This window comes from Blennius ocellaris (genome assembly GCF_963422515.1).
Source record: "Blennius ocellaris genome assembly, contig: SCAFFOLD_160, whole genome shotgun sequence".
NCBI lineage: Eukaryota > Metazoa > Chordata > Actinopteri > Blenniiformes > Blenniidae > Blennius > Blennius ocellaris.
The window spans coordinates 30,661-52,947 of record NW_027662233.1 but is presented as its reverse complement, the minus strand read 5'-3'; the positions used below and the strand labels follow the sequence as shown (position 1 = coordinate 52,947).

The window sequence follows — 22,287 nt, the reverse complement described above, 5'->3', positions numbered from 1 at the left end:
CAGAAAGCCTCCAGCTCAGTCTGGTTCTGGTTCTGCAGGTTTTCACCTGCTCCTCTAAACATTAAGACACAGATCCTACTGTTGTTGTTGTTGTTGTTGTTGTTGTTGTTGTTGTTGTTGTTGTTGTTGTTGTTGTTTACCACCAGGGTTAGGGTCAGTCCTCTAGACCACCAGGGGGAAGGAGGGACACATTGTGGACCATGTCAGTGAGACAGGTCAGTGAGACAGGGAGACAGGTCAGGGAGACAGTGAGACTGGTCAGTGAGACAGTAAGACAGGTCAGGGAGACAATGAGACAGGTCAGGGAGACAGTGAGACAGGTCAGGGAGACAGTGAGACAGGTCAGGGAGACAGTGAGACAGGTCATGGAGACAGGACAGTGAGACAGGTCAGTGAGACAGGTGATGGAGACAGGACAGTGAGTCAGGTCAGTGAGACAGGTCAGGGAGACAGTGAGACAGGTCAGGGAGACAGGTCAGGGAGACAGGTCAGTTTGTAGACTATGGACTGTAAATCAGTGTTATGGTGAGAAATGTGTCGTGTGAAAGTTGTTCCCCTCTGACGTCCTCCTCTGCCCAGGACCAGGACCAGGACCAGGGCCAGGGCCAGGGCCAGGACCAGGACCAGTTCCCCCCCCCAGCCTCCCTGGGACTAGTGGCGGGGTGGGGCCTGGTCCAGCCAGGACCAGCGTCCCCCCCCGGGGGACGTGCTGCAGTTCGTGTCCCTGCCGGTGGTGCAGCAGGACGAGTGTGTAGCTAGCTACCGCTCGCGCTCCGCGCGCTACGCCGTCACAGACCACATGTTCTGCGCCGGCTTCCTGGAGGGCGGCCATGACACCTGCCTGGGGGACAGCGGGGGGGCCTTCGTCCTGCAGGACCCCGCCACCCGCCGCTGGGCGGTCTACGGCCTGGTGTCCTGGGGGGGGCCGGAGGACTGCGGCAGCCGCAGGGTCTACGGGGTCTACACCCGGGTCAGCAAGTACCTGGACTGGATCCAGAACCACCTCAACTCATCGACCCCCCAGTGAGCCTGGAGAGTCCAGGACAGACCTCCTGTAGACCTCCAGGACAGACCTCCTGTAGACCTCCAGGACAGAACTCCTGTAGACCTCCAGAGGGAACTGTTGTTGACCTTTGATCTCACTCTTTGTATAAATAAACACTTTGTATTAAACTTCCTGTCTTCTGAGGTTTTTCAGTATAAAATAAAGAGAAACTACAACTGGAAAGGGAAACATGTTTTAATTTGAATCATTTATCTTCCTCATGTTTATCTTCATCTTCATCATGTTTATCTTCATCATCATCCATCATCATCTTCATCTTCATCATGTTTATCTTAATCTTCATCATGTTTATCTTCATCTTCATCTTCATTATGTTTATCTTCATCATGTTTATCTTCATCATCATCATCCAGCCACGTTCCCCATGAGGTCCTGGTTCCCCGTCAGGTTCTGGTTCCCCATGAGGTCCTGGTTCCCCGTCAGGTTCTGGTTCCCCATGAGGTCCTAGTTCCCCGTCAGGTTCTGGTTCCCCGTCAGGTCCTGGTTCCCCGTCAGGTTCTGGTTCCCCGTCAGGTCCTGGTTCCCCGTCAGGTTCTGGTTCCCCGTCAGGTCCTGGTTCCCCAACAGGTCCTGGTTCCCCGTCAGGTCCTGGTTCCTCGTCAGGTTCTGGTTCCCCGTCAGGTCCTGGTTCCCCAACAGGTCCTGGTTCCCTGTCAGATTCTGGTTCCCCAAAAGGTCCTGGTTCCCCAAAAGGTCCTGGTTCCCCGTCAGGTTCTGGTTCCCCGTCAGGTCCTGGTTCCCCTTCAGGTCCCGGGTCTCCAGCAGCTCCTCCCGGGTCATGGTCTCCCTGATCCAGGACAGGAAGTTGCCCAGGCGGGTGTAGACCCCGTACTTGCCCCTGGCGCCACACCTCTCGCCCCAGCTGACCACCCCCGTCAGGAACCAGGTCCCGACGTAGTTCACCACCAACGGACCGCCGCTGTCGCCGCTGCAGGCGTCTCTGCCTCCGTCAGGGAACCCCGCACAGAACATGTTGTCTGTCACCACCTGCAGGTGGAGGTGGAGGGAGGGGGGTGGAGGTTAGAGGGTGGAGGTGGAGGTTAGAGGGTGAAGGTGGAGGGAGGGGGGTGGAGGTGGAGGTGGAGGTCAGAGGGTGGAGGTGGAGGTATGAGGGTGGAGGTGGAGGGTAGAGGTGGAGGTCAGAGGGTGGAGGTGGAGGGAGGGGGGTGGAGGTGGAGGGTGGAGGAGAGGTGCAGGGTGGAGGTGGAGGTGCAGGTGGAGGTCAGAGGGTGGAGGTGGGGGTGGAGGTCAGAGGGTGGAGGTGCAGGTGGAGGTGGAGGTCAGAGGGTGGAGGTGGGGGTGGAGGTGGAGGTGGAGGACTCCCCTGGTCAGTACTGGACCTGCAGTCCTGGTCAGAGACGACGGGGACGGAGACTCGTCTCAGGAAACGAGACGAATGACGCAGGAAGTGGGAGGAGCCAAAACCTGAGACCACGCCCATGTTGTTCTGCTGCTCACACACACACACACACACACACACACACACACACACACACACACACACACAGGTCAGTAACACTCTCTGCCCTTGAGCAAGACTCTTGACTGTGTTGTTCCAGACTGGGTTTGTCTTTTCTCGCAGTCTAGCAGGTTTTCACTAACACAACTTGGTCCTTCGAGCCGGATCCCAACAGATCCCAACAGATCCCAAAAGAACCCAACAGATCCCAAAAGAACCCAACAAATCCCAACAGAACCCAAAAGAACCCAACAATTCCCAACAGAACTCAACAGGTCCCAACAGCTTCCAATAGAACTCAACAGATCCCAATAGAACCCAACAGATCCCAACAGCTTCCAATAGAACTCAACAGATCCCAATAGAACTCTACAGATCCCAACAGAACTCAACAGGTCCCAACAGCTTCCAATAGAACTCAACAGATCCCAATAGAACCCAACAGATCCCAACAGAACCCAACAGATCCCAACAGCTTCCAATAGAACTCAACAGATCCCAATCGAACTCAACAGATCCAACAGATCCCAACAGCTTCCAATAGAACTCAACAGATCCCAATCGAACTCTACAGATCCCAACAGATCCCAACAGAACCCAACAGAACTCAACAGATCCCAACAGATCCAACAGATCCCAACAGAACCCAAATGATTCCAACAGATCCCAACAGAACACAACAGATCCCAACAGAAGCCAACAGATCCCAACAGAACTCAAATGATCCCAACAGAACTCAAATGATCCCAACAGATCCCAACAGATCCCAACTGAAGCCAACAGATCCCAACAGAACCCAAATGATTCCAACAGATCCCAACAGAACACAACAGATCCCAACAGAACCCAACAGAACCCAACAGATCCCAACAGAACTCAAATGATCCCAACAGAACCCAACAGATCCCAACAGAAGCCAAAAGATCCCAACAGAACTCAAATGATCCCAACAGAAGCCAACAGATCCCAACAGAACCCAAATGATTCCAACAGATCCCAACAGAACACAACAGATCCCAACAGAACCCAACAGATCCCAACAGAACCCAACAGATCCCAACAGAACTCAAATGATCCCAACAGAACCCAACAGATCCCAACAGAAGCCAACAGATCCCAACAGAACTCAAATGATCACAACAGAACCCAACAGATCCCAACAGAAGCCAACAGATCCCAACAGAACTCAAATGATCCCAACAGATCCCAACAGATCCCAACAGAAGCCAACAGATCCCAATAGAACCCAACAGAACCCAACAGACACTAGGGGAACTAACTAGGAGGATAGGAGACACTAGGGAGAATAACTAGGAGGACAGGAGAAACTAGAGGGGACAGGAGACACTAGGGGGACTAACTAGGAGGACAGGAGACACTAGGGGGACTAACTAGGAGGACAGGAGAAACTAGAGGGGACAGGAGACACTAGGGGGACTAACTAGGAGGACAGGATAAACTAGAGGGGACAGGAGACACTAGAGGGACTAACTAGGAGGACAGGAGACACTAGGGGGACTAACTAGGAGGACAGGAGAAACTAGAGGGGACAGGAGACACTAGGAGGACAGTAGAAACTAGAGGGAACAGGAGACACTAGAGGAACTAACTAGGAGGACAGGAGACACTAGGGGGACTAACTAGGAGGACATGAGACACTAGGGGGACTAACTAGGAGGACAGGAGAAACTAGAGGGACTAACTAGGAGGACATGAGACACTATAGGGACAAACTAGGAGGACAGGAGACACTAGAGGGACTAACTAGGAGGACAGGAGACACTAGTGGGACTAACTAGGAGGACAGGAGACACTAGGGGGACTAACTAGGAGGACAGGAGACACTAGTGGGACTAACTAGGAGGACATGAGACACTAGGGGGACTAACTAGGAGGACATGAGACACTAGAGGGACTAACTAGGAGGACATGAGACATTAGGGGAACTAACTAGGAGGACAGGAGACACTAGGGGGACTAACTAGGAGGACATGAGACACTAGAGGGACTAACTAGGAGGACATGAGACATTAGGGGAACTAACTAGGAGGACAGGGGACACACACACACTCACTCGCTCACTCGCTCACTCTCACTCTCTCACTCTCTCACTCTCTTTCTCTCTCTTTCTCTCTCACTCTCTCTTTCTCTCTCACTCTCTCTCTCTTTCTCTCTCACTCTCTCTTTCTCTCTCACTCTCTCTCTTTCTCTCTCACTCTCTTTCTCTCACTCTCTCACTCTTTCTCTCTCACTCTCTTTCTCTCACTCTCTCACTCTCTTTCTCTCTCTCACTCTCTCACTCTCTCTTTCTCTCTCACTCTCTCTCTCTCTCACTCTCACTCTCACTCTCTCTCTCTTTCTCTCACTCTCACACTCACTCACACTCACTCACTCACACACACACACACACACACACACACACACACACACACACACACACACACACACACACACACACACACACACACACACACACACACTCACTCTCTCACTCTCTCACTCTCTCACTCTCACTCTCTCACTCTCTTTCTACTCTTTCTCTCTCACTCTCTCTTTCTCTCTCGCTCTCACTCTCTCTCTCTTTCTCTCTCACTCTCTCACTCTCTTTCTCTCACTCTCTCACTCTCTTTCTCTCTCACTCTCTTTCTCTCACTCTCTCACTCTCTTTCTCTCTCTCACTCTCTCACTCTCTTTCTCTCACTCTCTCACTCTCTTTCTCTCACTCTCTTTCTCTCTCTCACTCTCTTTCTCTCACTCTCTCACTCTCTTTCTCTCTCTCACTCTCTTTCTCTCACTCTCTCACTCTCTTTCTCTCTCACACTCACTCACACACACACACACACACACACACACACACACACACACACACACACACACACACACACACACACACACACACACACACACACACTCACCCTCTCACTCTCACTCTCTCACTCTCTTTCTCTCTCTTTCTCTCTCACTCTCTCACTCTCTCTCTCTTTCTCTCTCACTCTCTCACTCTCTCTCTCACTCTCTTTCTCTCACTCTCTCACTCTCTTTCTCTCTCTCACTCTCTCACTCTCTTTCTCTCTCACTCTCTCTCACTCTCTGTCACTCTCTCTCTCTCTTTCTCTCTCACTCTCTCTCTCTCTCTCTCACTCTCTCTCTCTCTTTCTCTCTCTCTCTCTTTCTCTCTCACTCTCTCTCTCTCACACTCACTCACACTCACTCACTCACTCACACGCACGCACACACACACACACACACACACACACACTCTCACACTCTCACACACACACTCACAGACCCACACACACACACACACACACACACACACACACACACACACACACTCTCACACACACACTCACAGACCCACACACACACACTCACAGACCCACACACACACACACACACACACACACACACACACACACACTCACACACACACACACACACACACACACACTCACCCTCAGCAGGTAGGAGGCCAGGTGCGTGTCGGGGAGGCAGACCGGGCTCACCGTGGGGCCCCGGGCCACCGGCCGGCGGAGGAAGAGGAGGGCCAGGTCGCTGTCGAAGGTGAAGGAGTGGAAGTGAGGATGAAGAAGAACCTTCTGGATCTGGATCAGCTGCTCGTCTTCATCAGGACGCTGCTTGTCCAGGTCCCCTGGACACGGAGACACGGAGACAGACAGGGAGACAGTGAGACAGGCTGGGAGAGAGGACCCCCCCACTGACCCAGGGTCACATGATCTCCACCCCCCCCCACTGACCCAGGGTCACATATGATCCCCCCCCCCACTGACCCAGGGTCACATGATCTCCACCCCCCCTCCACTGACCCAGGGTCACATGATCCCCCCCCCCCCACTGACCCAGGGTCACATGATCAACCCCTCCCCCCCCCCCCCCCACTGACCCAGGGTGACATGATCAGCCTCCTCCAGGAAGCAGTGAGCAGCAGAGACGACCCATCGGTCAGAGACCAGTGCTCCTCCACAGAACCCGAAGCCATCAGCCCTCCGGACCAGGACCTGGGGGGGGTGAGACACCATACTGGTATCAGTATCGGCCATGACAGCACGGTATCGTATCGGCCATGAGAGCACGGTATCGTATCGGCCATGACAGATCGGTATCGGCCATGACAGCACGGTATCGTATCGGCCATGACAGCACGGTATCGTATCGGCCATGACAGAACGGTATCGTATCGGCCATGACATATCGGTATCAGCCATGACAGCACGGTATCGGTATCGGCCATGACAGCAGGGTATCGGCCATGACAGAACGGTATCGGTATCGGCCATGACAGCAGGGTATCGGTATCGGCCATGACAGCAGGGTATCGGTATCGGCCATGACAGCAGGGTGTCGGTATCGGCCATGACAGCACGGTATCGGCCATGACAGAACGGTATCGGTATCGGCCATGACAGCAGGGTATCGGTATCGGCCATGACAGCAGGGTATCGGTATCGGCCATGACAGCAGGGTATCGGTATCGGCCCTGACAGCACGGTATCGTATCGGCCATGACAGCACGGTATCGTATCGGCCATGACAGAACGGTATCGTATCGGCCATGACATATCGGTATCAGCCATGACAGCACGGTATCGGTATCGGCCATGACAGCAGGGTATCGGCCATGACAGAACGGTATCGGTATCGGCCATGACAGCAGGGTATCGGTATCGGCCATGACAGCACGGTATCGGCCATGACAGAACGGTATCGGTATCAGCCATGACAGCAGGGTATCGGTATCGGCCATGACAGCAGGGTATCGGTATCGGCCATGACAGCAGGGTGTCGGTATCGGCCATGACAGCACGGTATCGGCCATGACAGAACGGTATCGGTATCGGCCATGACAGCAGGGTATCGGTATCGGCCATGACAGCAGGGTATCGGTATCGGCCATGACAGCAGGGTATCGGCCATGACAGAACGGTATCAGTATCGGCCATGACAGAACGGTATCGGTATCGGCCATGACAGCAGGGTATCGGTCCTGGAGTGTATAGGGGGAGCTGCTCACCTGCCAGGGACTCCCCCCTCGTCTCTCCAGGTGCCCCCCCACGATCCGAGTCCCCAGGACTGCGGGGGCCCCCCCCGCCCGCGATGCGTTCACTGTCGCCTCCGTCGTTACAGTGCTGTTGATTTCCGTCTCCATGGCGACGCTGACCCACTCAGAGCGGCTGGAGTGCCACGCCCCCTGCTGGGTGCCGCAGGGAAACGCCGCTGCACAGGACAAGGACAGTCTCTGACCTGGAAAGTCCTGGAAACTCACTAGTATTCAGTGTGTAGTATTCAGTGTGTAGTATTCAGTGTGTAGCAGTAGCAGTAGCAGTAGCAGTACTCGTCCCGGAGCAGCTCCGCCCATCCTCCCCCAGGCTGAAGCCGTCAGCACAGCCACACTGGACCCCGGCGCCCCCTGGCAGGTCCCTGCAGTACTGCTGGCAGCCGCCGTTCCTGTAGCCACACTGCAACACCTCTGCAACATACGTTACCATGGTTACTGCACCTTACCATGTTCATCCCACGTTTCCATGGTTACTGCACATTTCTATGGTTACTGAACGTTACCATGGTTACTGCACCTTTCTATGGTTACTGCACATTACCATGGTTACTGCACCTTTCTATGGTTACTGCATGTTACCATGGTTACTGCACGTTTCCATGGTTACTGCACCTTTCTATGCTTACTGCACGTTACCATGGTTACTGCACGTTTCCATGGTTACTGCACCTTTCTATGCTTACTGCACATTACCATGGTTACTGCACCTTTCTATGGTTACTACACGTTTCCATGGTTACTGCACGTTACCATGGTTACTGCACGTTTCCATGGTTACTGCACCTTTCTATGCTTACTGCACGTTACCATGGTTACTGCACGTTTCCATGGTTACTGCACCTTTCTATGGTTGCTGCACGTTGCCATGGTTACTGCACCTTTCTGTGGTTCAGGAGTTGTTTACCTGTGGTTGTTTACCTGTGTTGTTTAACTGTGTTGTTTACCTGTGGTTCAGGTGTTGTTTACCTGTGATGTTTACCTGTCTCGCAGGTCTGGCCCTGGTACTGCGGCAGACACAGACAGGTGAATTGTCCTCGGTCCACAGAGCAGAATCCTCCGTTCAGACAGGGACTCGTCCTGCATGGATCCAAGTCTACCAAGACCAGGGACAAGCAGAGTCAACCAGGGACAGCCAGAGACAAGCAGGGACAAGCAGAGTCAACCAGGGACAAGCAGGGACAACCAGAGTGAACCAGGGACAAGCAGGGACAACCAGGGACAAGTAGGGACAAGAAGGGACAAGTAGGGACAACCAGAGTCAACCAGGAACAAGCAGGGACAAGCAGAGACAACCAGGGACAACCAGAGTATACCAGGGACGAGAAGGGACAAGCATGGACAACCAGGGACAATCAGGGACAACCAGGGGCAACCAGAGTCAACCAGGGACAAGCAGGGACAACCAGGGACAAGAAGGGACAACCAGAGTCAACCAGGGAGAAGTAGGGACAAGTAGAGACAGCCAGAGTCAACCAAGGACAAGTAGGGACAAGCAGGGACAAGTAGACACAACCAGAGTCAACCAGAGTCAACCAGGGACAAGCAGGGACAACCAGGGACAACCAGAGTCAACCAGGGACAAGCAGGGACAAGAAGGGACAACCAGGGTCAACCAGGGACAAGTAGAGACAGCCAGAGTCAACCAGGGACAAGTGGGGACAAGCAGGGACAAGTAGACACAACCAGAGTCAACCAGAGTCAACCAGGGACAAGCAGGGAGAAAAAGGGACAGCCAGAGTCAACCTTCTTCTTCCGGCTCTCGTTGAAGGCGGACCCGTCCCTCCTCCCCTTGTCTCCCTGCTTGCTGCTCCCGTCCTGTACCGTCCTGTACCGTCCTGTACCGTCCTGTATTGTCCTGTACCGTCCTGTACCGTCCTGTATTGTCCTGTACCGTCCTGTATTGTCCTGTACCGTCCTGTACCGTCCTGTACCGTCCTGTATTGTCCTGTATTGTCCTGTACCGTCCTGTACCGTCCTGTACCGTCCTGTATTGTCCTGTACTGTCCTGTACCGTCCTGTATTGTCCTGTACCGTCCTGTATTGTCCTGTACTGTCCTGTACCGTCCTGTACCGTCCTGTATTGTCCTGTACTGTCCTGTACCGTCCTGTATTGTCCTGTACTGTCCTGTACCGTCCTGTACCGTCCTGTATTGTCCTGTACCGTCCTGTACCGTCCTGTATTGTCCTGTACTGTCCTGTACCGTCCTGTATTGTCCTGTACTGTCCTGTACCGTCCTGTACCGTCCTGTATTGTCCTGTACCGTCCTGTACCGTCCTGTATTGTCCTGTACTGTCCTGTACCATCCTGTACCGTCCTGTATTGTCCTGTACCGTCCTGTACCGTCCTGTATTGTCCTGTACCGTCCTGTATTGTCCTGTACCGTCCTGTACCGTCTTGTACCGTCTTGTACCGTCCTGTATTGTCCTGTACCGTCCTGTACCGTCCTGTATTGTCCTGTACCGTCCTGTACCGTCCTGTATTGTCCTGTACCGTCCTGTACCGTCCTGTATTGTCCTGTACTGTCCTGTATTGTCCTGTACCATCCTGTACTGTCCTGTACCGTCCTGTACTGTCCTGTACCGTCCTGTACCGTCCTGTACTGTCCTGTACTGTCCTGTACCGTCCTGTACCGTCCTGTACCGTCCTGTATTGTCCTGTACCGTCCTGTATTGTCCTGTACTGTCCTGTACCGTCCTGTACCGTCCTGTATTGTCCTGTACTGTCCTGTACCGTCCTGTACCGTCCTGTACCGTCCTGTATTGTCCTGGAATTGATCAGCTGGTCTCAATGTGATCGACCAAATTGGTACGAAACGAAGATCAGCAAAGGAGAGTCTGCATGTCCTGATGGGACGTCTGCAGACGGAGACATGCTGGATTCCTGGGGTTCCTGGAGGTCCTGGAGGTCCTGGAGCTTCCTGGGGTTCCTGGAGGTCCCGGAGGTTCCTGGGGTTCCTGGAGGTTCCTGGAAGTTCCTGGGGTTCCTGGAGGTCCTGGAAGTTCCTGGAGGTTCCTGTGTTTGGCCATTGTTTCCATGGAGGATGTGGAGGACCTCTACATATTGGGATTCATGATAGCAGGTATGCTGCTGATTGGAGCTGGAGGCTTTCTGATCCATCAAAGTGGAGAAGATGCTAGCAGCTGCCTATCGTCAATGAGGTACCGAGCTCTGAAGACGCTAGCAGTTGTCTATCGTCACTGAAGGACTGTACCGAGCTCTCAAGACGCTAGCAGCTGTCTATCATCACTGAGGTACTGAGCTCTGAAGACGCTAGCAGCTGTCTATCGTCACTGAAGGACTGTACCGAGCTCTGAAGACGCTAGCAGTTGTCTATCGTCACTGAAGGACTGTACCGAGCTCTGAAGACGCTAGCAGTTGTCTATCATCACTGAAGGACTGTACCGAGCTCTGAAGACGCTAGCAGCTGTCTATCGTCACTGAGGTACCGAGCTCTGAAGACGCTAGCAGCTGTCTATCGTCACTGAAGGACTGTACCGAGCTCTGAAGACGCTAGCAGCTGTCTATCGTGACTGAAGGACTGTACCGAGCTCTGAAGACGCTAGCAGCTGTCTATCATCACTGAAGGACTGTACCGAGCTCTGAAGACGCTAGCAGCTGTCTATCGTCACTGAAGGACTGTACCGAGCTCTGAAGACGCTAGCAGCTGTCTATCATCACTGAAGGACTGTACCGAGCTCTGAACACTCAGACTCAGGTGATAAACCAACTCAAGAGCACGACTCTTGAACGTTTACGTGAAATTGGATCGATCTTGGAGGATATTGGAACTCGGTTGGGAAGCTAAAGTCTTCAATTGGAGCAGCATGGAGACCAGAGACACTCAAGGTGGACAGAGACCAGAGACACTCGAGGTGGAAAGAGACCAGAGACACTCAAGGTGGACAGAGACCAGGGACACTCAAGGTGGACAGAGACCAGGGACACTCAAGGTGGAAAGAGACCAGGGACACTCAAGGTGGACAGAGACCAGAGACACTCAAGGTGGAAAGAGACCAGAGACACTCGAGGTGGAAAGAGACCAGAGACACTCAAGGTGGACAGAGACCAGAGACACTCGAGGTGGAAAGAGACCAGAGACACTCAAGGTGGACAGAGACCAGGGACACTCAAGGTGGACAGAGACCAGGGACACTCAAGGTGGAAAGAGACCAGGGACACTCAAGGTGGACAGAGACCAGAGACACTCAAGGTGGAAAGAGACCAGGGACACTCAAGGTGGACAGAGACCAGAGACACTCAAGGTGGACAGAGACCAGGGACACTCAAGGTGGACAGAGACCAGAGACACTCAAGGTGGACAGAGACCAGGGACACTCGAGGTGGACAGAGACCAGAGACACTCAAGGTGGACAGAGACCAGGGACACTCGAGGTGGACAGACACCAGAGACACTCAAGGTGGACAGAGACCAGGGGCACTCAAGGTGGACAGAGACCAAGGACACTCAAGGTGGACAGAGACCAGAGACACTCACGGTGGACAGAGACCAGGGACACTCAAGGTGGACAGATGAAGCTGAAGCGCCTGAACCAAAACAAACCTAATCTCCATCCAGACTCCAGACCCCCAGTCCCAAGGCTGTTTGGTCTTCAACTCTCCTGGATGTGAGTGTGGAATGAAGGAGTCATGGCTGCCCACCCCCCTCCCCCTCCCCAACCCGTAGCAGAGGCAGTAGGGGGAGGGGGACAAGTAGGGACAACCAGAGTCAACCACGAACATGCAGGGACAACAAGGGACAAGCAGGGACAACCAGACTCAACAAGGGACAACCAGAGTCAACCAGAGACAACTAGAGTCCAACAGGGACAACCAGAGTCAACCAGAGACAACTAGAGTCCAACAGGGACAACCAGGGTCAACCAGAGACAACTAGAGTCCAACAGGGACAACCAGGGTCAACCAGAGACAACTAGAGTCCAACAGGGACAACCAGGGTCAAGCAGAGACAACTAGAGTCCAACAGGGACAACCAGGGTCAAGCAGAGACAACTAGAGTCCAACAGGGACAACCAGGGTCAAGCAGACAACTTGTGTTATCACATATCAGCGGACACCTCTGGGGGACTCTGGGGGACTCTGGAGGACTCTGGAGGACTCTGGGGGACTCTGGGGGACAATACTCACTGATGTATCTGAACCAGAACTCCAGCTGTGGACAGGTAGAGACTCAGAGTTAAAGACCTGGATCTGGACCAGAGGGGGTCTTACCGTTCGGGGGGGGGTCCTACCGTCCTCTCCCGGGTCCCGAAGACCTCGAAGACCTCCTCCTGGGAGCAGCGCTCCTCGTAACATTCCCGCTCCAGGTCTCCAGGGACCAGCTCCTCCAGGACCGCGTTGGCTCGACGGGTCCGGGACAGAACCTGACCAGCAACCTGCTGGTCCAGGAAGACTGGAGGGACATAGGGGGACACTGAGGGGGGACATAACCTGACCAGGAAGACTGGGGGACATAGGGGACACTGAGGGGGGACAGAACCTGACCAGGAAGACTGGGGGGACATAGGGGGGACACTGAGGGGGGACATAACCTGACCAGGAAGACTGGGGGACATAGGGGACACTGAGGGGGGACAGAACCTGGCGACTGGGGGGACATAGGGGGGACACTGAGGGGGGACAGAACCTGACCAGGAAGACTGGGGGGACATATGGGACACTGAGGGGGGACAGAACCTGACCAGGAAGACTGGGGGGACATAGGGGACACTGAGGGGGGACAGAACCTGACCAGGAAGACTGGGGGTACATAGGGGACACTGAGGGGGGACAGAACCTGACCAGGAAGACTGGGGGGACATAGGGGGACACTGAGGGGGGACAGAACCTGACCAGGAAGACTGGGGGGACATAGGGGACACTGAGGGGGGACAGAACCCCCAGAAGGTAAGGTCGAAGGTAAGGTGGAAGGTAAGGTCGAAGATAAGGTGGAAGGTAAGGTCGTTGGTAAGGTTGAAGGTAAAGTCGAAGGTAAGGTCAAAGGTAAGGTCGATGGTAAGGTCGAAAGTAAGGTCGATGGTAAGGTTGAAGGTAAAGTCGAAGGTAAGGTTGAAGGTAAAGTCGAAGGTAAGGTTGAAGGTAAAGTCGAAGGTAAGGTCGAAAGTAAGGTTGAAGGTAAGGTCGATGGTAAGGTTGAAGGTAAAGTCGAAGGTTAGGTTGAAAGTAAGGTGGAAGGTAAGGTCAAAGGTAAGGTTGAAGGTAAGGTCAACGGTAAGGTTGAAGGTAAGGTCGTAACTTAAACGCTACAAGTTGAGTCCTCATGTCTCCAGTCCCCAGAGACATTTCACTTTCAGAACTGGGTGAGACCACTTTGTCCTCTGGTCCCAATAGGGGGATAAAGGACAGAGGACATAAGTGGCAGAGGACATGGGACAGAGACAGAACGAGGGACAGCCTCACCTGATCCGTGGACAATGACAGACCCTCCAAGAAGACAGACACACAGCAAGGATGAAAACATGTCCATTGTCTCGTCTCGTGGAAAATGGAGACGAGCTGCAGCGAGTTGATGTTTAACCAACACTAATATTTGCTGACGCGTCACAACGCGTCTGTCCAGAGACGTCCAGAAAGAGACGCTTGTCCAGAGAGAGATGTCCATAAATACATCCAGACGTGTCCACAGATAGACGCCCACACAGACATCCACAGACAGACGTCCACACAGAGAAACCCACAGACAGATGTCCACACAGAGACGTCCACACAGAGAAACCCACAGACAGATGTCCACACAGAGACGTCCACACAGAGAAACCCACAGACAGATGTCCACACAGAGACGTCCACACAGAGAAACCCACAGACAGATGTCCACACCGAGACGTCCACACAGAGATGTCCACACAGAGAAACCCACAGACAGATGTCCACACAGAGACAAAGCATCAAATCAACAATGAAGAAAAGTTTAAACAGTTTGAGAAAATTTATTTCTGTACATGAAGCAGGGACAACCTGAGGGGGACAGAGGGACAGGGGGACAGAGGGACAGGGGGCAGATTTAAGGCAAGGCAGTGTAATGACCCCCCGCCCCCCCCCCTCCAGTCAGAATCTGCTGCAGCTTGAACTTCATGACAGACGGTTGAACTTCCTGCTGGTACTGGTCCTGGTCCAGCTCCTGGTCCAGGTCCTGGTCCAGCTCCTGGTCCTGGTCCAGCTCCTGGTCCAGGTCCCTCTGATTTCAAGGCACGGGTGGATTCCTTTGCAGGTCCTGAGAGAGTAGAGGGTGTAGGTCAGAGGTCAGAGGACAGAGGGTAGAGGTCAGAGGACAGAGGGTAGAGGACAGAGGGTAGAGGTCAGAGGGTAGAGGACAGAGGTCAGAAGGGAGAGGACAGAGGGTAGAGGACAGAGTACAGTGGGTGGAGGACAGATGGTAGAGGACAGTGGTCAGAAGGGAGAGGACAGAGGGTAGAGGTCAGAGGACAGATGGTAGAGGACAGAGGGTAGAGGACAGAGGATAGAGATCAGAGGACAGAGGGTAGAGGACAGAGGGTAGAGGTCAGAGGACAGAGGGTAGAGGACAGAGGGTAGAGGACAGAGGGTAGAGGACAGAGGGTAGAGGTCAGAGGACAGAGGGTAGAGGACAGAGGGTAGAGGACAGAGGGTAGAGGACAGAAGGGAGAGAACAGAGGGTAGAGGACAGAAGGTAGAGGACAGAGGACAGAAGGGAGAGAACAGAGGGTAGAGGACAGAGGGTAGAGGACAGAGGACAGAAGGGAGAGAACAGAGGGTAGAGGACAGAGGACAGACCCACCTGGTCTCAGGTCTCACTAGCACTGCTGTTCCGGTTCAGGTCCCTGATCCCCTGCAGGATCCGCTTCATGTGTCCAACCTTGGAGACGCCCAGATCCTGGAAGACACCACAGTGACTGGACCCCCTACCTCCAGGTGACTCCTACCCCCCCTACTTCCAGGAGGAGCCCCCTACCTCCAGGTCCCTCCTCTCCAGGAGGACCCCCTACCCCCTACCTTCAGGTCCCTCCTCTCCAGCAGGACCCCTACCCCCCCTACCTTCAGGTCCCTCCTCTCCAGCAGGACCCCTACCCCCCCCCTACCTTCAGGTCCCTCCTCTCCAGCAGGACCCCGACCCCCCCCCCCCCCCCACCTTCAGGTCCCTCCTCTCCAGCAGGACCCCTACCCCCCCTACCTTCAGGTCCCTCCTCTCCAGGAGGACCCCTACCCCCCCACCCCCCCACGCCCCCTACTTTCAGGTCCCTCCTCTCCAGCAGGACCCCTACCCCCCCTACCTTCAGGTCCCTCCTCTCCAGCAGGACCCCTACCCCCCCTACCTTCAGGTCCCTCTTCTCCAGGAGGACCCCTTACCCCCACTACCTTCAGGTCCCTCCTCTCCAGCAGGACCCCCCACCCCCCCTACCTTCAGGTCCCTCCTCTCCAGCAGGACCCCCCACCCCCCCTACCTTCAGGTCCCTCCTCTCCAGGAGGACCAGTTCAGGTCCTCCCCCTACCCCCCCTACCTTCAGGTCCCTCCTCTTGAGCAGGACCCCCTACCCCCCCTACCTTCAGGTCCCTCCTCTCCAGGAGGACCAGTTCAGGTCCTCCCCCTACCCCCCTACCTTCAGGTCCCTCCTCTCCAGCAGGACCAGTTCAGGTCCTCCCCCTACTCCCCCTACCTTCAGGTCCCTCCTCTCCAGCAGGACCAGTTCAGGTCCTCCCCCTACCCCCCCTACCTTCAGGTCCCTCCTCTCCAGCAGGACCAGTTCAGGTCCTCCCCCTACCCCCCCTACCTTCAGGTCCCTCCTCTCCAGCAGGACCAGTTCAGGTCCTCCCCCTACCCCCCCTACCTTCAGGTCCCTCCTCTCCAGCAGGACCAGTTCAGGCCCTCCCCCTACCCCCCCTACCCCCCCTACCTTCAGGTCCCTCCTCTCCAGCAGGACCAGTTCAGGTCCTCTCACGTCGTGTCGACTGAAGATTTCTTGATACTCAGTGAGACAAAGTTTGTCCAACCACAACCCGACTTCCTCCGTCCCCCATTGATGGACTGAGAGACAGAGACAGGGACAGAGACAGTGAGAGGGTTCTTCAAACATACTGGACCCCCTGTGTGTGTCCTGTCCTATTGTGTCCTGTCCTTTTCTGTCTTATCCTATTGTGTCCTGTCCTTTTCTGTCCTGTCCTTTTCTGTCCTATCCTATTGTGTCCTGTTCTTTTCTGTCCTGTCCTTTTCTGTCCTATCCTATTGTGTCCTGTCCCATTGTGTCCTGTCCTTTTCTGTCCTGTCCTATTGTGTCCTGTCCTTTTCTGTCCTGTCCTATTGTGTCCTGTCCTATTGTGTCCTGTCCTATTGTGTCCTGTCCTTTTCTGTCCTATCCTACTGTGTCCTGTCCTTTTCTGTCCTATCCTATTGTGTCCTGTCCTATTATGTCCTGGAGGTACCTGGAAGACAAAGAGTTGCACTCGTCTCTCGGTTCTTGTTGATCTTTTCTTTCTTGAACTTCGGAACGAGACGAAACTTCACACGACTTCGTTTTGACCCCTGGAGAGACAGACAGGTGGAGAGACAGGTAGAGACCCCTGGAGAGACAGACAGGTGGAGAGACAGGTAGAGACCGCTGGAGAGACAGACAGATGGAGAGACAGGTAGAGACCCCTGGAGAGACAGACAGGTGGAGAGACAGGTAGAGACCCCTGGAGAGACAGGTAGAGACCCCTGGAGAGACAGACAGGTGGAGAGACAGGTAGAGACCCCTGGAGAGACAGACAGGTGGAGAGACAGGTAGAGACCGCTGGAGAGACAGACAGATGGAGAGACAGGTAGAGACCCCTGGAGAGAGAGACAGGTGGAGAGAGACAGGTAGAGAGAGAGAGAGACAGGCAGAGAGAGACAGGTAGAGACCGCTGGAGAGACAGACAGGTGGAGAGACAGGTAGAGACCCCTGGAGAGAGAGACAGGTGGAGAGAGACAGGTAGAGAGAGAGAGAGGCAGGCAGAGAGAGACAGGTAGAGACCGCTGGAGAGACAGACAGGTGGAGAGACAGGTAGAGACCCCTGGAGAGACAGACAGGTGGAGAGACAGGTAGAGACCCCTGGAGAGACAGACAGGTGGAGAGACAGGTAGAGACCGCTGGAGAGACAGACAGATGGAGAGACAGGTAGAGACCCCTGGAGAGAGAGACAGGTGGAGAGAGACAGGTAGAGAGAGAGAGAGACAGGCAGAGAGAGACAGGTAGAGACCGCTGGAGAGACAGACAGGTGGAGAGACAGGTAGAGACATGCAGGTAGAGAGACAGACAGGTGGAGAGACAGAGGGGTAGAGACACAGACAGGTAGACAGACAGGTAGAGAGACAGGCAGGTCGAGACAGACAGGTGGAGAGACAGGTAGAGACAGACAGGTAGAGACAGACAGGTGGAGACAGACAGGTAGAGAGACAGGTAGAGAGACAGGTAGCGACAGACAGGTAGAGACAGACAGGTGGAGACAGACAGGTAGAGAGACAGGTAGAGACAGACAGGTAGAGAGACAGACAGGTAGAGACAGACAGGTGGAGAAAGACAGGTAGAGAGACAGACAGGTAGAGAGACAGACAGGTAGAGACAGACAGGTGGAGACAGACAGGTAGAGAGACAGACAGGTAGAGACAGACAGGTAGAGAGACAGACAGGTAGAGACAGACAGGTAGAGAGACAGACAGGTAGAGATAGACAGGTAGAGACACAGGTAGAGACAGACAGGTGGAGAGACAGACAGGTAGAGGCAGACAGGTGGAGACAGACAGGTCTGTCCCCGGTTGGAGGACTGAGCTGGATCACCTGCTGGTCTGACGGGTCCAGGACTGGACTCAACCAGGAGACCTGGTCCAGGTTCTGGAGCTGCTGGGACACGGAGTTCAGGGCCAGGTAGATCTGGTCCTGCTGGGGGGGGTCCAGCTGCTGCAGGGACAGATCAGGACCAGGGTCATGTCCTCAGACTGCCTCATGTGGACCGGTCTAGACCCGGTCTACTCACCAGGACCCTCCGTCCCCCCAGCAGCAGCTGAGTCTCTCTCAGCAGGACCTGGACGTTGAAGACCATCTGGAGGACCGGGACCCGGGCCAGGACCTGCACACCAAGACCAGTTACTGTCTGGACCGGGTCTGGACCGGGACCGGGACTAGGACCACGTACCCCACAGTAGACCAGGTCCATGGACTTGGAGCTGGCGTTGACGGCGTGGGCCAGTTCCTGTTCTAGACCCTGGTGGGACCGGGCCACGTCCCGGATCCTGGAGGGTGGAGGAGGAGAGGTTAGGGTGGAGGAGTGGAGGGGGGAGGAGGAGAGGTTAGGGTGGAGAGGGTGGAGGAGTTGAGAGTGGAGGGTGGAGGAGTGGAGAGTGGAGAGGTTAGGGTGGAGGGTGGAGGAGTGGAGAGTGGAGGGAGGAGGAGAGGTTAGGGTGGAGGAGTGGAGAGTGGAGAGGTTAGGGTGGAGGGTGGAGGAGTGGAGAGTGGAGGGAGGAGGAGAGGTTAGGGTGGAGGAGTGGAGAGTGGAGAGGTTAGGGTGGAGGGTGGAGGAGTGGAGAGTGGAGGGAGGAGGAGAGGTTAGGGTGGAGGAGCGGAGGGGGGAGGAGGAGAGGTTAGGGTGGAGAGGGTGGAGGAGTTGAGAGTGGAGGGTGGAGGAGTGGAGAGTGGAGGGAGGAGGAGAGGTTAGGGTGGAGGAGTGGAGAGTGGAGAGGTTAGGGTGGAGGGTGGAGGTGTGGAGAGTGGAGGGAGGAGGAGAGGTTAGGGTGGAGGAGTGGAGAGGTTAGGGTGGAGGGTGGAGGAGTGGAGAGTGGAGGGAGGAGAGGTTAGGGTGGAGGAGTGGAGAGGTTAGGGTGGAGGGTGGAGGAGTGAAGAGGTTAGGGTGAAGGGTGGAGGAGTGGAGAGTGGAGGGAGGAGGAGAGGTTAGGGTGGAGGAGTGGAGAGTGGAGAGGTTAGGGTGGAGGGTGGAGGAGTGGAGAGTGGAGGGAGGAGGAGAGGTTAGGGTGGAGGAGTGGAGAGGTTAGGGTGGAGGGTGGAGGAGTGGAGAGTGGAGGGAGGAGGAGAGGTTAGGGTGGAGGAGTGGAGAGTGGAGAGGTTAGGGTGGAGGGTGGAGGAGTGGGGAGTGGAGGGAGGAGGAGAGGTTAGGGTGGAGGAGTGGAGAGGTTAGGGTGGAGGGTGGAGGAGTGGAGAGTGGAGGGAGGAGGAGAGGTTAGGGTGGAGGAGTGGAGGAGGAGAGGTTAGGGTGGAGAGGGTGGAGGAGTTGAGAGTGGAGGGTGGAGGAGTGGAGAGTGGAGGGAGGAGGAGAGGTTAGGGTGGAGGAGTGGAGAGTGGAGAGGTTAGGGTGGAGGAGTGGAGAGTGGAGAGGTTAGGGTGGAGGGTGGAGGAGTGGAGAGTGGAGGGAGGAGGAGAGGTTAGGGTGGAGGAGTGGAGAGTGGAGAGGTTAGGGTGGAGGGTGGAGGAGTGGAGAGTGGAGGGAGGAGGAGAGGTTAGGGTGGAGGAGTGGAGAGTGGAGAGGTTAGGGTGGAGGAGTGGAGAGTGGAGAGGTTAGGGTGGAGGGTGGAGGAGTGGAGAGTGGAGGGAGGAGGAGAGGTTAGGGTGGAGGAGTGGACAGTGGAGAGGTTAGGGTGGAGGGTGGAGGAGTGGAGAGTGGAGGGAGGAGGAGAGGTTAGGGTGGAGGGTGGAGGAGTGGAGAGTGGAGGGAGGAGGAGAGGTTAGGGTGGAGGAGCGGAGGGGGGAGGAGGAGAGGTTAGGGTGGAGAGGGTGGAGGAGTTGAGAGTGGAGGGTGGAGGAGTGGAGAGTGGAGGGAGGAGGAGAGGTTAGGGTGGAGGAGTGGAGAGTGGAGAGGTTAGGGTGGAGGGTGGAGGAGTGGAGGGAGGAGGAGATGTTAGGGTGGAGGGTGGAGGAGTGGAGAGTGGAGGGAGGAGGAGAGGTTAGGGTGGAGGAGTGGAGGGGGGAGGAGGAGAGGTTAGGGTGGAGAGGGTGGATGAGTTGAGAGTGGAGGAGTGGAGAGTGGAGGGAGGAGGAGAGGTTAGGGTGGAGGCGTGGAGGGGGGAGGAGGAGAGGTTAGAGTGGAGAGGGTGGAGAGTGGAGGGTGGAGGAGTGGAGAGTGTAGAGGTTAAGGTGGAGGAGTGGAGAGTGGAGGGAGGAGGAGAGGTTAGGGTGGAGGAGTGGAGGGTGGAGGAGTGGAGAGAGGAGGGAGGAGGAGAGGTTAGGGTGGAGGAGTGGAGGAGAGGTTAGGGTGGAGAGGGTGGAGGAGTGGAGAGGTTAGGGTGGAGGAGTGGAGGGGGGAGGAGGAGAGGTTAGGGTGGAGGAGTGGAGAGTGGAGGGAGGAGGAGAGGTTAGGGTGGAGAGGGTGGAGGAGTGGAGGGTGGAGGAGAGGTTAGGGGGGAGGAGTGGAGGGGGGAGGAGGAGAGGTTAGGGTGGAGGAGTGGAGGGCGGAGGAGGAGAGGTTAGGGTGGAGGAGTGGAGGGTGGAGAAGGAGAGGGTGGAGGAGTGGAGGGTGGAGGAGGAGAGGTTAGGGTGGAGGAGTGGAGGGTGGAGGAGGATAGGGTGGAGGAGTGGAGAGTGGAGGGTGGACAGGAAGAGGAGGACAGGATGCCATGAGGACAGGAGGATATGAGGACAGGAGGACAGGAGACCTGTGGATCAGACAGGAGGACAGAGGACAGGGGGACAGAGGACCTGTGGATCAGAGCTCCAGCCGTCTGAACGAAGTCCCTGATGAGGGACGCCTCTTCATCAGAGACGCTCTCTGGCTGAGGGGGCGGGGCCTGGGCCTGAGGGGGCGGGGTCTGGGCCTGAGGGGGCGGGGTCCGAGGGCACTCACACCTCTGCTTGTCTTCCCAGGACTTCAAGGTGCTTTCAAAGGCCTGGACACACACACACACACACACACCTGGTGAGACCCGGTCCCTCAGACCCGGTCTGGCTGCAGGACTCACCCGGTCCCTGGTCAGGGTCTGGGTCCGGTTCTTGTGGAGGATCTTGATGTAGCCTGGATCCTGGACCCAGGCCTCCCCGTCCACCTGGACCGGAACCCCCTCGTCCCCCAGGATGGTGATCTTCACTGTCCTGCACTGGGACCAGAGACTGGGTCTACTGATGGAGCTCTGCAGACTGACTGCTGGTCTGCTGACAGTCTACAGACTGACTACTGGTCTACAGACAGCCTACAGACTGACTGCTGGTCTGCAGACTGACTGACGGTATACAGTCTGTCTACAGACTGACGGTCTACAGACTGACAGACAGACGTCTCCAGACAGACAGACTACAGACTGTCTACAGACTGACGGTCTCCAGACAGACAGACTACAGACAGACAGACAGACAGACTACAGACGGTCTACAGACAGACGGTCTCCAAACAGACGGTCTCCAGACAGACTACAGACAGACATACTACATACAGACTGACTACAGACAGACAGACTACAGATGGTCTCCGGACAGACAGACTACAGATAGACGCTCTCCAGACAGACAGACTGATTACAGACAGACAGACTACAGACTGCCAACAGACTGACGGCCTCCAGACAGACAGACTACAGACAGTCTACAGACAGACGGTCTTCAGACAGACAGACTGTCTACAGACTGACAGTCTACAGACTGACAGACAGACGGTCTCCAGACAGACAGACTACAGACAGACTACAGACTGACGGTCTACAGACGGTCTACAGACAGACGGTCTCCAGACAGACG

General features: G+C 55.4%; 3 protein-coding genes across 5 annotated transcripts in view; 1 reads left to right on the top strand and 2 right to left on the bottom strand.

The window, feature by feature from the left end:
• Positions 1–201: 201 nt before the first annotated feature.
• On the top strand, positions 202–1,071 carry LOC308148039 (mannan-binding lectin serine protease 2-like). The gene has a single exon (XM_080521453.1). The coding sequence runs from the start codon at positions 800–802 to the stop codon at positions 1,025–1,027; it is 228 nt and encodes a 75-aa protein (XP_080377579.1). The 5' UTR covers positions 202–799; the 3' UTR covers positions 1,028–1,071.
• Positions 1,072–1,510: 439 nt separating this feature from the next.
• LOC308148038 (coagulation factor VII) lies at positions 1,511–14,696 on the bottom strand (the record flags this gene model as incomplete). The annotated part of the gene is made up of 15 exons (XM_080521452.1): positions 1,511–2,053; positions 2,391–2,516; positions 5,981–6,177; positions 6,430–6,544; positions 7,558–7,760; positions 7,879–8,013; positions 8,582–8,695; positions 12,749–12,773; positions 12,853–13,013; positions 13,106–13,113; positions 13,158–13,208; positions 13,298–13,360; positions 13,454–13,863; positions 14,563–14,578; positions 14,692–14,696. 15 exons carry the CDS (start codon positions 14,694–14,696, stop codon positions 1,511–1,513), a joined length of 2,172 nt encoding a protein of 723 aa, XP_080377578.1.
• dgkd (diacylglycerol kinase delta) overlaps positions 14,531–22,287 on the bottom strand; it is a 28,307-nt gene continuing 20,550 nt past the window's right edge. For 2 of the 3 annotated variants that reach the window (XM_080521450.1, XM_080521451.1), the window contains 9 exons: positions 21,519–21,653; positions 21,259–21,446; positions 18,749–18,845; positions 18,590–18,682; positions 18,394–18,513; positions 17,018–17,117; positions 16,492–16,622; positions 15,378–15,473; positions 14,531–14,834 (listed from right to left, as the gene is read on the bottom strand). In XM_080521450.1, the coding sequence (XP_080377576.1) occupies positions 15,384–15,473; positions 16,492–16,622; positions 17,018–17,117; positions 18,394–18,513; positions 18,590–18,682; positions 18,749–18,845; positions 21,259–21,446; positions 21,519–21,653 (954 nt within the window). In that variant the 3' untranslated portion in view covers positions 14,531–14,834; positions 15,378–15,383. Of the gene's footprint in view, positions 14,835–15,377; positions 15,474–16,491; positions 16,623–17,017; positions 17,118–18,393; positions 18,514–18,585; positions 18,683–18,748; positions 18,846–21,258; positions 21,447–21,518; positions 21,654–22,287 lie in introns of those variants that run through there. The other variant, XR_013937175.1, reaches the window with a different exon arrangement.

Excerpts from the sequence above, each read along its gene's own strand:
- LOC308148039 (XM_080521453.1), top strand. The coding sequence starts at position 800 with ATGTTCTGCGCCGGCTTCCTGGAGGGCGGCCATGACACCTGCCTGGGG.